We start from the raw sequence: 14,026 nt of genomic DNA, 5'->3' as shown, positions 1-14,026 counted from the left end.
TGTCTTGCCCTATAAACATTGCTTAATCTCAGCCGGAGTGCAGTAGAAGATTCAGGGAATGAAGTCATCACCCTCCAGACTGGAGGCCTGGTGACTATATGCTAATAAGGCTAATAATATAATAATAACTGGCATTTATATAGCACTTTAAGATTTGTGGAATAGCTTTACATCCATTATGTCATTTGAGCCTCCCAACACCTATAGTTACAGACTACACATCCTCCTCCTGAAGCCCTCCAGTTTCTATATAGGACTCTGTGGGATAGAGGGACTCATCAGAATGTTAAAGGTTGTCCATGAGGCAGCCTGTGGAGTCCGGAAGTCCTGAGTTCAAATCCAACCTCAGACACTTATTAGCCATGTGACCATAGGAAAGTCATTTAATTGCTATTTGCCTCAGTTTCTTCATCTATAAAATGTGGATAATAACAGCACCTACCTCCCAGGATTGTTGTGAGGATTAAATGAGATAATAATTATAAAACACTTAGTATAGTACCTGGAAGATAGTAAGTACTATATAAATTTTAGTTATTATTTTTATTAATTATTATTATCAGAAAATAAGTTTAGTATGATTTATATGTTGACCTATATCAATTTACATGCTGTTTTGGAGTGGGAGGAGGGGAAAGTTGGGGAGAAAATTTGGAACTCAAAATCTTATGGAAGTGAATGTTGAAAACTAGAACTAAATAAGTAAATTTATAAAAAAAAATAAAATATATAACCATATAAAAATTATTACTATCAGAGTTCACTTCCCCTTCCTTCCAAGTAGACTGGGTTAATTTTTTTTTTCTCTAAAAGGCAGGTAAGTTTTCCCTAAACTTGATTGGCCCAGGAGGCTAAGTCTCAAGCCCTGTGGATGTTGAGAGGACTTTGTGATTGCATGAAAAAAAACAGTTTACATGGATTTGTGCCCTTCAGACTTGATGATATCTTGGGAACCAAAGGAGTTTCCTAATGGAGATGAGATGGGCTGAGTCCTTGAGTCGTTTTTCAGTTGTATCTGACTCTTTGTGACCCCACTTGGGGTTTTCTTGGCAAAGATACTGCAGTGGTTTGTCATTTCCTTCTCCAGTTCATTTTACAGATGGGGAAACTGAGGCAAGCAATCATTTCAGTCATGTCTGACTCTTTGTGATCCCATTTGGGGTTTTTTTGGCAAAGATACTGCAGTAGTTTGCCATTTCCTTCCCCAACTCATTTTACTGAAGGGGAAACTGAGGCAGATAGGGTTAAATGATTTGCTTAGGGTCACACATCTAGTGTATTAGGCTGGATTTGAACTCAGGGCTTCCTGACTCCAGGCTTGGCACTCTATTCACTGCACCATCTAGCTGCTGAGTCTACCTGAGTCAAATTCTATATTCCTCTTGAGTGTCCTTTCTATGCTATAACTAAGTAAACATCTTTATTTTTACTGTTGGATGACCCATGAACGTCTCATTTCATTCCAATATTGACTCTGAATTGACCCCTCCATTTCTGGTTAACTCTAAGTCTTAGATCTTAGAAATACCTGGTCAATGTTATAAGTTTTTCCCTATGGAAGTAAATTTGCTTACTGGCAAAAAGAATAGACATTTCTTATGACTTGACCTGCTTCCAAGATGATTTACTAGCTGGCTTTCAGGAGGATAAGTTTTTGTCCGAGGAGCCACCCCTCAACCTAGTCTATAAAAGTGACTCAATAGACCAGTATTGGCTCTCTGTCTGTCCATCTGTCTGTCTCTATTCCTGTCTCTGCCTCTTCACTTCTTGGTATCTCTATCTCTTACTCTGTTTCCCTCTGTTTCTGTCTTTCTTTGTCTGTCTGTCTCTCTCTGTCTGTTTGTCTTTCTCCACCCTTGCACAGCTGAACTGATTTGCAATTTTGGTGTACGGGAACCTGTGACCATGCACAACCTCCTTCCCTAGGAGCAACTGATGATAAATTGCAGAACAACATGAGAGATAACTCGAGGTTACACATGCCCTGAGAGTATAGTTTGTGGACAATTTTTCTGAACCCTATTCTCCTTTGCAGAGGATTGGGATTTTTGAATTTTCTTAGCAGCATGATTCCCTAGGTTTTCTGGCCAATGCCTGCGGCTAAGCCCAACCTTGAGAATGTCTATGCTCAAGAGTTCAAGGATTGGACCTTCTAGAGATAATTGGGGACTTCCTTAAGCAGCATGTTCCTTGGAGAAAGAACAGGGTTATCCATAATTCCTTTGCAATATCCTTTGTGGAGGGCAAAACCCAGTGAATTACTCTTAAATTGACTGCAGGCCTAATTGGCAGTGGTTTATTTGTTCAGGGTGGTGCTATGAGTCTTGGGTGTGGTGGTGGGGGAACTATCAGGACACTGTGGGAAAGGGGAACTCACTAGATTGTCCAAGGTTGTCTTGATAGCAACCCTGAGTTCAGTTCTTTTCAAGAGGGAGCTAGTGGACTCTGTGTACTTTATCTGCTCTGAATCTGTTTATGAGTTTCTGTGATTCTTTTGTGTCTTTTTCATTTTTTATAAAATAAAGACTATCCCACACCCAATTTTCATGGGCTACCTTGATTGCCAGTATGGAAGTGGGGGCCTCCTTTTGTCTATATTTGGAGAAACCCAGACTTGAGATATAACATGAGCATGTTTGGAGATTTTCCTAAAATAATTCCAGGTGGGAACAATGAAGCAAAGAGAAATCATGACCTTGAAGTCAGACTTCCAGGACTGAAACCAAGTCTATCTGAGCCCAAAGTCTTGAGGGGAAGGAGGCTGAGCCATGGGTTACACATATATGTTATATTCTCCAGGCATCTCACCATCTTGGTTGTCCTATTGTGAACTCCATACAGCCTGTCCAAGTCCTCTCTCATCTTCACTTCCTTTATCACCTTCCCACCATTAAATTCTCAGTATATCCTCAATATAAACTTAGTTCTAATTCCATGGCTAAGGAACTGGCTGTTCAGAACTGCTGATTACATCTTCTGGAATTTGCTTCTTTAGCCCTTCCTATGACATGTAGGAGACTGAGACTAAAGCAGGGACTTCCATAACATCACTCCCCACTTATCCCTTCCCAGGTTAATTAGCTTAAGGAAGTCTATCTAACCCTTCAATGCCCCCAGCAGGACACAATGACCTCCCCCAGTTTTTTTTTTCATCTCTCACTTTGTTTTAGAGTTTGGCACTTTCTGGAATTATCATAGACATTTATAGAATGTGGGGTGGGTGTGTCTGGCACACCTGGCCCATGTTCTTTGCACACCTATACTCTTAAGGATCTTTTGGCAAGTTTGATCACCATATTTACTTGTGCCATCAGATATGTTCTTTCATTCTAAACTTGATTTCCTAGGTAAACACAATTCCAAACTAAATTGTTGTGGCCATTATCAAAATATCAAATTAGTTTCATTGAACATCTACCCCTACTCCCCTCTGGACCAAATCATGATGATAACAATATGTACTTATATAACATGTAGCATCCCTTGAGGTTTGCCAAGGAGATATGAACTCTGCAGATGGATTCTTGCTGGTCAGGAAATACACCACCTGATGATTCTATCTCAGCTTTTCCACTGCAGGACAGGTCCTGATCCTATGATGAGTGCCAGAATTTGGAAATTTAGCCCCTAACTATTATGCCAAAACTATTTATTATGTTTTTTGTAGTCTCCTCTGCCATACCTACCCATGTTTGTGAAAGGTCCCTAGTCTCATTTTCTTCTTTAGTTGTGTGACCTTTTGTATTTGGCAAATGTATTAATTTTTAATTTATTATGGTATATGATGTAATATGTTGATCTAAACCTAATTTCTACCAAATTATTATCTAATTTTCTTAGTAGTTCTTTGAAAACAGGGGGATTTCTTATCCAAGTAAATTATGTTCTTGGATTTGTTGAAGTCTAGGTAATAACACTAAATTTAATTATTTATGATTCTTGCTAATCTAGTCTATTCTACTTCTTATTATTTAAATAGTATCAAGTAATTTTTGATGAGTATTGCTTTATAACATGATTTTAGGTCTTTATGAATTATTCTTTCATTCTTACTTTTTTCTCGTATTATTTCACTTTAAATACTCAACTTTAATTCCTCTCAGTGGATTTTATTATTGTTTTCTCTAGCTCTTTAAAATATTCCATTGGTGGTTTGATTGGCATAGTACTAAATTTGTAAACTGATTAAGATAGTATCAAAAAATTTTTTTATTATATATTATATATAATGCAATCCTGGGCAATGAATGTCCTTCCAATTATGTCATCATTTCTTTAAAGACTGTTTTATAGTTGTATTTTCATGTCCTGGTAGATTGACTCCATGAGTTTATGAATTATTTTGATTATGATTTATCTTTTTATTATTTCCTTCAGGATTTTGTTATTGCCACATAGAAGTGGTGGCACTTTTTGTTGATTTATTTTATATACTGCTTCTTTACTAAAACTATCATAATTCATTTCTTTGTTCATTCTAAGGTTTTTTTTTAAATAAGGTAAACCATCATATAATCTGAAAATAGGGAACATCTTGTCACCGTTATTTTTACCTCTACTTTCTTTCTCTTGACTTATTGTTAGTACTAGTATTTCTAGAACAATGTAACATAATAGCGAGGAGAAAGGTGTCTTTACTTTACTCCTTTTAGTGTTTCTCCATTGCAAATAATAATATCATGCCTTGACTTCTATGATAAACGAGGCATTAATGAGGATTTGGAAACAACCTTGGCCCGATTTTACATTTGTGGCACATTTTCTTTTGACCAAGATGATCTTTCAGAGTTGTTAAAATGAATTGGTACAAAGTCTTAAAATGAAGATACCTTTTCTTCCCTCCAAATAAATTTAATTCAACAACACATCCAATAGACATTTATTAAGTGCCTACTATGTACAAGGCACTGTGCTCAGTGCTAGGAATACAAGATAGATGAAAACATGCCTTGCTCCTAAGGAGCTCACAATCTGAAAGGGGGAAGGCAGTAAAGTTTGTTGTTCCATCATGTCTGACGCTTTGTTACCTCATTTAGGGTTTTCTTGGCAAAGATACTGGAGTGGTTTGCCATTTCCTTCTCCAGCTCATTTGATAGATGAGGAAACTGAGGCAAACAGGGTTAAGTAACTTACCCAGGGGCATACAGCTAGTAAGTGTCTGAGGCTGGATTTGAACTCAAGTCCTTCTGACTCCAGGCCCAGTGCTCACTGTACCATCAGCTGCGTGGGGGCAGTAAAGATATGTATTCAAATAACTATGATACATAAGGGAGTGGGATAGTGCAAAGAAGAGGTCTAGACAAAGTGCTAAGGAAAATTTGAGGAGGATAATATCACTTTCTCCTGGGTATGTGTGTCAGGGAAAGATTCACTGGAAAGATGGTATTGATGTTGATAAGGAAGTCGACGTGTCAAATGCAGAAATTATTGTAAAGGTTTTGAATATTGCAGTAATGAACAGTAACGAAACAGTGAAACATTTTAGTAAAGGAGACAGGACAATTTGGGAGAAGGCTGCTTTAGTCTCTGCTACAGTGATTACATTTTTAGAAAGGCAGCCTCTCCATGATGTTCTGGACTTCATACATTAGCATAGTCTGTACTCTATGTGTGTGAAAAAGAGACAAGTGACAAACAGGATGGCATTTGGGATTTATTTTTAAAAAGCAACTTCTAGAGAATGTCATAGTACAGATTCTACCCAATATCCCATATCTTCTACACCTACAGTATTGTACAAAGATAATGGATGTTGATAACAATGAACTTGAGGCACTGAAAGTTTCTGAAATTCCATGTAAGTAACCAAAGAAGGATGCAATATGTTCAGCATAGTTAGTGTTAAGTGTACTTTATAATAGTCTAATTCTTTGAAAATTGATAATGCATGTATGGTATATACAGTAACATTCAGTTTAACTAGAATGTTCAATTAATCAGAATACCTGTTCCCCAACCATTCTGGATAAATGGGATTTTATTGGATATATCTCTATATATAGTACATGAACTGATTCAACCTGATTTACACGGCATTAGTTTTTTATTAAATCTGCAGTGTTAGTATGTCAATCAATCAGTAATTACTCAATAAACATTTATTAAGCACTTACTATGTGCCAGGCACTGTGCTAAGTGCTGCATGTTTATGTTTTCCTATCTTGTGCACAGGAGATCACTAATGCTTATTCTGGGAAGATTTCTAATGTAGTGAATTCCAGCCAGAATACCTTCCAGGTTTACTATTTATCTGTTCACACTATTATGACTTAATAGGTCATAAAGCTGGTATGTAAATGTGGCACACAATAATATCCCTAAGTCCCAGGCTACACACAAACTAGCTTGACTTGTAGAAGGCAGATTGGGATGAGCCATCCCAATTAATGCTATGCAAAATAGGTTCTCGTCCCTTTAGTAATATTTGTACATTTATAAAAAAAAAAGCAATACAATCATGAGACAACAAACAAGCACAGCTTGGTACCTGCCGTGAAATATCACCGACTTTATAATAATTTACTACAACTGTTCTCTTTATCCACATTGGATAGGAAATGCTTCCATCTAACATATGGTAAGCATGCATTAAGAATATATACAACATGAATTTGGAACTGGACTTCAACATGGGCTTTGAAAAAATCATTTTGTATATTTTCCTGATCATAATTGTATGTCCTCTGCTTCTTTCACATAGAGAGGCTAACTCTAATATGTCCTGATGGGTTTTACAAAATGGCTGATGGAAGACTTTTCTCTGTTCAATAGCTTGTTAACAAAATACAGATTCAATCACTACAGTGTATATAAATTCCCATTCCCCACCTCCAGCCATTCCAAATGACTGGAGACATCATGCGACATCATTGTTACATCATTTGATGACTGATTTTTTTTTTAGAGGAGGGTCATTTTCACAAAGTTTTTTTTTTTTTAATTTCACGTTTGAAGAACAAACACTGTCAATTCTTCATGAGATTATTCCACATTCCCACAGTACAAATACTGTGTGCTTTGGGATACAGCTACCACAGCTCAGGGAAAACCGTGCTGCATGGCTTTTGAGGAAGGGCATTTAGCCCCAGTTGTGAGATCTTGAGCCCCACCACTAGAAGGGGTATACTAGGCAGGACATTGAAGGACAAGAGGAGTGTTTGCTACTGTTATTGCAGGGACCACTACCACTTGAGGGCTGGGAAAAAGTACCGTTCTGTGCTGCCAGCAGACAAAACGGTTGGATGGGTCTGATTATCTCCAACCTCAAGAGCTTGGGAGACCAAGAGAGGTTTCCTTTCCTACAAAATATGACAGCTGGTGTCTGGGATCCAGTGTTCAATGATATCACTGTGGCTAGCAGAGGAACTGTCTGGCCCTGCTTCCAAATTGATGTTCATAAAAAGCAGAAGGTGAAGTTCGCTCTGGAAATGGGAAAGGGGAAAACAATCTGCCAGAAGTTCTCAAACACTCATGTCTCTTGTGGCAAAAGAAATCCTGAAAGATTCCTAGAAGGGGAGAAGGCAACATGGTGCTGTGGCAAGAACCCTAGGCTAGGAGGGAAGGGCTCTGGATTTTGGCTCTGGCTTCCTCTTTAGATAAGTCATGGATCCTTTCTAGGCTTCAGTTTTCAATCCTGCAGGGGTTTGGACTAAATTATCTCTAAGGTTCTTTTCACTTCTGACATTCTAGGTTCCACATTTCCTTCTAGTTCTGACATTATTTTCTGTTCCGAGGTCCCTTTCAGCATTGACATTCTATGATTCTCGAAGGGGCAGGGTTAGCTCTAGGCAAAATTGAGAAAGTAATTTACTTTTGTAAAACATGAGGATTAGATGACCTTTTAGGTCTGTGAGTATAATTTGACATAATCAAATAACAAAAGCAATATATTGGAATGTATTCTGGGCTTAGAATCAGAAAAACCTACGTCCAGTTCCCTGACTTAGTAGCTTTATGAAATTCTGACTTAGTAGCCCTATGACCCTTGGCAAGTCACTTAATCTTTATGAGCTTTGGGCAGTTCCTTAGGACTTAATTACTATATCTGAGGCAGGTGGATTGCTGGGTTACAAATTCCATGTTCCCCAGTGACATCATGGATTCTTAGCTAATCTAAGTCAAAGTAGATTCTTGCATTTTAATGTGAAATTCTTCCTAGGTAATATATGTCATGGAACCAAAAACAGTGAATGGTAGGAATTTCAGATATTACAGTAAACTATTTGAGATTAGAGTTATTTTGAAGAGATAGGTCCTCCTCACATTATATTGTATAAGTGGCCATTTTAACTCTCTACTCAGCCTGGAGGAAAAGAGAAGGAAAATGGGATAGGGTAGAGAATATCACTGTAAGCTTTCCTGACTTCTTCTAGTACTGTGTAATGAAGGCAGATGTTCAGAAAGTTAACTTATAGTCCTTTCTAGGTTATGCTATAGAGCTGGGTGGGCCCTGGGCCTGCTTATGAAATTGCAGTCAGTGCATTCCTTGCTGACCTACTTCTATTTTGCACATCTGGCCTGACCTCACCTTGGCTAACAGATGATAATGGATGGATGTGATTATCTTGGACCCTAGAGAAGAAATATATACATAAACACTCTCATATTATTCATATTACTCAAAGGGCTTGGAATGATCCTCCTATATCAACAGCAAACCTCCCCCATACCTCCTCTTCTGTCCTACCCCTCCACTTCCCCCAACCCTACCCTGTAACCATTTAGAAATTGAAAGTTCAGTTAAAATCCCAGCTCTGAAATGACACTTTAAAAAAATCGATGGTATTATGGGAACCATTACTAATGATTACATTTTGGGAAGATACTCACTTCCAATTTGGTGGGAACAAATCCCAAATGGATTATTTCTTCATGCCACTCATCTCTGAAAGCCTAGCTAGCCTGTGATCCTGCACATGAATGGAAGTTGTTGAATGATTAGGGCATATGGTGCTAAGAAAGAGGAGCTGTCTGATTGAAAGTTGGGGTATTTCTATGTCCTCATGAGCCACAGGTTTTGAGAACTTTTTCAATAGGACTAAAGTGCCTAGTCCCCTTCCTGAGTTTTTCCTTGGCTGTGTACGAAGTCTATCTGTAATGGAAAAAGCACTGGATTTATCAGAGGACTCAGGTTTGACTCTTGGCTTATTACCTATACTTAGTAACTATTTGACTTGGACAAGTCACTGAACCTTTGTGAGCCTCAGTTTCCTCATCTGTAAAATGAAGAGTTTGGTCTCATTTCAGCTCTGACATTCTAGGATTCATTCTGTTTATGAAACAACTGGTTCACCTTTTATACACATGCTGATTCTTCTCTGAATGACACTTCATTTCCACTTCTACAAAACAACGTACCCAAATCCTTCCACAAACCCCTGCTTCCACATCATTGTGACTGTTCTGGTCTGGGCTGGAGAGATACTTTTTGGTCTCCATAACTCCCAGGCAGATGCCTCTTTGAGGGTACACTTCTCAGACGCCCACCAATGGAGTTTCAGACTCTTCTTTGCTGACTGACTAACTCTTGCTAGAAATCAACACAAAACAAAACAAAAAATGAAACCCTCCTTTGATTGAAAAGATGTGTTACAGCTCTGCAAAAGTCAAAAGGCTATTTAATTCCTGAAGTCTCAAGGTCAAGGCTAGAGTGGGTATGGGGAGCAGTAGGGTTGAGGAGAAGGCATTGAGAATTCCAGGAATATGGTTTCTAATCACACTTTGCATTTCAACTACAAGGAAATGACTTCCTTGTGAGTCTCCATGAAATATATTCCCATTTAGGCCATTGAAATACAGTGAATTGTGGGTTCGTGAATTATAGGATTACATCCTAATAATTAGAACATCATGCTGGTTTTCATCTGACCCCAGGGGGAACCTCATAATGGCCTTCTTTCAGAGGTGGAGATTAGACAACGTTCCTTATATTGTCACCCAGCCAGCTAGCTTTTTAAAAGGCACTTTAAAATTTTTCTTTTTCTTTTGACTGACCCTGAAGTTGTCAGTTAATTATTGCTCCTAAATTTTAAAAAAAGTGTGTATGATTTCTTTGATTGCTGCCCATTTCTGAAAACAAAAGCTCTCTTTGATTTGAAAGATGTATGCTATAATACTGTAGAGGGGCTTCTTCCCAAGGCATCAAAGATAGCAGAAAGGATGAAGTCTGAATTCTAGACAGAAGGCCGAGGTGGGGGGCGAGAGGGAGGTGGCACTCGGTTGGGGGGTGGGGCATGAGGGGGCGGAGGAAGTGTGGAAGGTGGGTTTGGCGTTGGGGGTGTGGGGGAAGTAGGGGGTGGGGGAGTGGAGAGGGGAGCAGGTGGTGGGGGAGTATAAATGGGGGCAGGAGGCATAGAAGGGGGGCGATAGGCGTTGTTGAGCGGATACTTGGCGGGAGGCTGGTTCTTTACTCGAGTGAAATTGATGCACCGTCCCTGAAAGGAAAGCAGAGAAAAAAAGAGATTAGACAACAGTGCTACATCAAAGCCTGTAAAAGTTTGTGGGGTGTGTGTGTGTGTGTGTGTGTGTGTGTGTGTGTGTATCCATTTTTTGATCATTTTTGGTTTCTTCTCTCTCTCTCCATCCATCCATTTGAATCTATTTTTGGTTAGTTCTCTCTATATATACATATGCATATACATGCATGTATACCCATGTATATATATACATGCATGTGCATATGTGTTTACATGTATATCCACATGCATGTATATAAAATGTATGCGTGTATGCATATGTACATGTGCATATATCTGCATATATAAATAAATATGCATATACACATAAAATATATACATATTTCACAGAACCTCAGAGTTTCACAAAGGGCCTCAGAGACCACTTAGACCAAATTGTATAGGAATTTCCTTTACAATATGTCTGACAAATGGTCATTTAGCCTTTAGCTGAAGATCTCTAACAAGGGCCAGTCTATCTCAGGCCAAGGCAGTTCATTTTATTCCCTTCTATCCCCACACCCCCTTGCAAAAGAAACCTAAATTTTCTTTTCTGTAACTCAACCCAGTGGTCATAGTTCTCCCCTCTGGTACTAAATAGAACTTAATTCCCCCTTTGACATGATGTCTTCAAGTAGCTGGAGAAGGAAATGACAAAGCACTCCAGTATCTTTGCCATGAAACCCCCAAAATGGGGTCACAAAGAGTCAGACATGACTGAAATGACTGAACAACAGCAACATTTTGTTCCGCTTGTCTTTTCTCCAGGTTAACCTTTTCAAATCCTTCAACTTAACCTTGTACGGCCTGGTTTCGAGGTCCCTTGCCATCTGTTTTTCACCCTGTGGAAGCTCTCCAGCTTGTGTATGTCCTGTATGAAATGTGGTACCCAGAGCTGAATATAGCACCACAGATTTGTGTTTTGCCCAATGTAAAGCATGGGTATTGGGATTATTACCTCCCATTTGCTGAACACTATGCCTTCCTCATAAAGCTCAAGAGTATACAAGGTGTCCCGAAACTCTTAGTGCTGTTTTAATCTTAAAATGACACTATGACTTTTGGAATATGCTGAATTAACTTCTTTGGCTCAAGTGTGAATCTGATGGCTCACATTGAATATATAGGTCATGTCTTATCCCTCTTTCTAACCTAAAACTTGGACTCTTCTGCTGGAACCACCTTTGGCTTTGAGAGGTGAGCTTTAACCTCATCTTGTCCAATACTAATCCTCAACTTCATTTCCTAGTCATGTGGAAACCATGGCATCATCTTCCCCTCCTCCCCCCCACTTCCAGTTTCCCTGTATGTATTGCCTTTTCCATTAGAATGTGAAGTCCTTGAGGGTAGATGCTATCTTGCTTATATTGTCTATATGTATCCTCACAGTTTGGCACAGTGCCTGGCACACAGCAAGCTCTCTCTCTGTCTCTCTTTCTATTTCCCTAAATTGGGGTCAGGAACCATATCTTATTAATATGCACTTTTATTAAGTGGAAAAAAATTTATATCAGCGGTCAACAATACAGTTAACACATTGAAGAACTTCTCGAAAGAATATTTTTGCCTTCTGCCTCTGGTGGAAGTCTTGCTTGAACTTCTCTTCCTAAACTATTGATGCCCAATCCTCATTTTCCTAGACACTTCTCTGATAACATTCTCCCACAATGCTTCATCATTGTGTGGTGGTGATCCTGAATTCTTAAGGAATATGTCAGTGGAGTTCAAGTTGGAGAGGCTTTGAGAAAGGGCCCAGTGATGTATGTCTAGCTAGCTAAAGTCAAAAAGACTTGACGCCAGTGATGAATATTTTCGGCCACCCATTGAGACAAAAAGGAGTAGCAGTATGCATCTGGGGAGATAATAGTCAAACTGATGAAAAAAAAGATACTTTAAGTATTGAAGTACACAGTGACTAATTATCTTAAGAAATATAGAGATTCCCACAGTCCTCTCTAATTTCTCAAAACATAATTACTCCTAATTAATTTTAATTACTTAAAAATACAGCTGGGACCCTTTTATAATGGAAATAAGATGCTCCTCCTTTAGGATGGAAAAGAAGTTTTTATCAGAGATTTTAACTTTATAAGATTGCAGATTTAGAGGTTAAATGGAATTTAAATGCCATTGATTCCAACTCCACTTATTTTGTAGCTGAGGAGACTGAGGCACAAGTAGATTAGATGACTTGCCAGGAGTCACACAGTGAATAAGCTGTTTTATTACAAGGAAAAGAGGGAAAGGGGAGAGAAATTTGTGAGGTGGGATTTAAACCCAGCTTCCCTGACTCCAAGTCCAGAGTTCTTCAATAATTCAGGGAACATTATTTGACCTAGGATTTGGGGATACTGTACCATCAGCCTAGGGAATAGATTCAAGAGAGTAACTTTACCAGCTGATGTTAAAATGACCTGGGGCTCTCAAATTTACAGTCAGCTCATAGCAACTCAGGTGGCATGGTGGATAGAGTGCTGGGCCTGGAATAAAGACTTATCTTCCTGAGTTCAAATCTGGCCTCAGACACTTAGTAGCTGTGTGACTCTGGGCCCGTCACTTAACCCTGTCTGTCTCAGTTTCTGCATTTGTAAAACGAGTCAGCGAAGGAAATGGCAAACCACTGAAGTGTCTTTGCCAAAAAAACCCTTGCATGTTCATTTGCAAAGTGAACTAATTATTCATCAGATTTCACCTAGATAAAAGTGTTCCCTGGTATTGGGGTAGAGAAAAAGAACACTTAGTGGTCTGGGAATAAAAATGAAATACCAGGGAATGACTGAGGCTTGAATGGGCAATTATCAGCATGGAGACTCTATTGCTTTTTTGTTAAGGATTGGAGGTACTTCCCCTTTCCTTCCCTTCCTTTTAATAGCAATAAGCTAAGTTTTTAAAGTATTTTAAGGTTTACAAACTCTTTCCTTACAATGAACTTGTGATGTGGGTAGTATCATTATCATTTTCCTCTTTTATAGGGGAGGGAACTGAGACTCAGGGAATAGTAAGTGTCAGAACCTAGAGACGGAATCCCTGTCTCCACTTGATATGGGACATTCCTTTTACTACACTTGCTGCCTCTCCTATGTGATAAAATGACAAAGACAATAACAATAATAACAGTTGGCAATTATAAAGCACCTTATGGTTTCAAAGCACTTTACATATATTATCATATTTGATTCACACAACAACCCTGTGAGGTAGGTGTTAATATTATCCCTGTTTTGCATATGGGGAAACTGAGACCGAGAGAGGTTAAGTGACGTGCCTAGGGTCACACAACTAGGTGAATATCTGAGCCAATGTCAGAGGCTCCTTTCAGTTCTAGATTCTATGAGCTTTGGTAGGCGAGGAGGACTGGATGGATTATGGTCTCAAACAGTTTGTCTACAGCACAACTGGAGGAGCCATAACTAGTTGAAATGGCCATTAGCAAAAATGTTCTGTGCGTGTCTAATTGTTCTGCCACTACACGACAGATGATTCTATCTGTCTGGACCTGATCAGTCTGTCAATTATGACCCTTCATAAGCTGTGCCATAAATAAGACACCCTATCTTTGGGTGCTGGGCATT

General features: G+C 38.9%; 1 protein-coding gene across 1 annotated transcript in view; it reads right to left on the bottom strand.

Annotated features, from left to right (window-relative positions):
* Window positions 1–5,640: 5,640 nt before the first annotated feature.
* Window positions 5,641–14,026, bottom strand: part of ANTXR1 (ANTXR cell adhesion molecule 1) — a 319,441-nt gene continuing 311,055 nt past the window's right edge. Inside the window, exon 18 of the mRNA XM_027865523.1 lies at window positions 5,641–10,433. Within this exon, the coding sequence (XP_027721324.1) occupies window positions 10,173–10,433 (261 nt within the window). The 3' untranslated portion in view covers window positions 5,641–10,172. The remainder of the gene's footprint in view (window positions 10,434–14,026) is intronic.

This window comes from Vombatus ursinus, unplaced genomic scaffold (genome assembly GCF_900497805.2).
Source record: "Vombatus ursinus unplaced genomic scaffold, bare-nosed wombat genome assembly UNPS02014778.1, whole genome shotgun sequence".
NCBI lineage: Eukaryota > Metazoa > Chordata > Mammalia > Diprotodontia > Vombatidae > Vombatus > Vombatus ursinus.
Note: the sequence above shows the minus strand (reverse complement) of the source record. Positions and strands in the feature narration are given on the sequence as shown.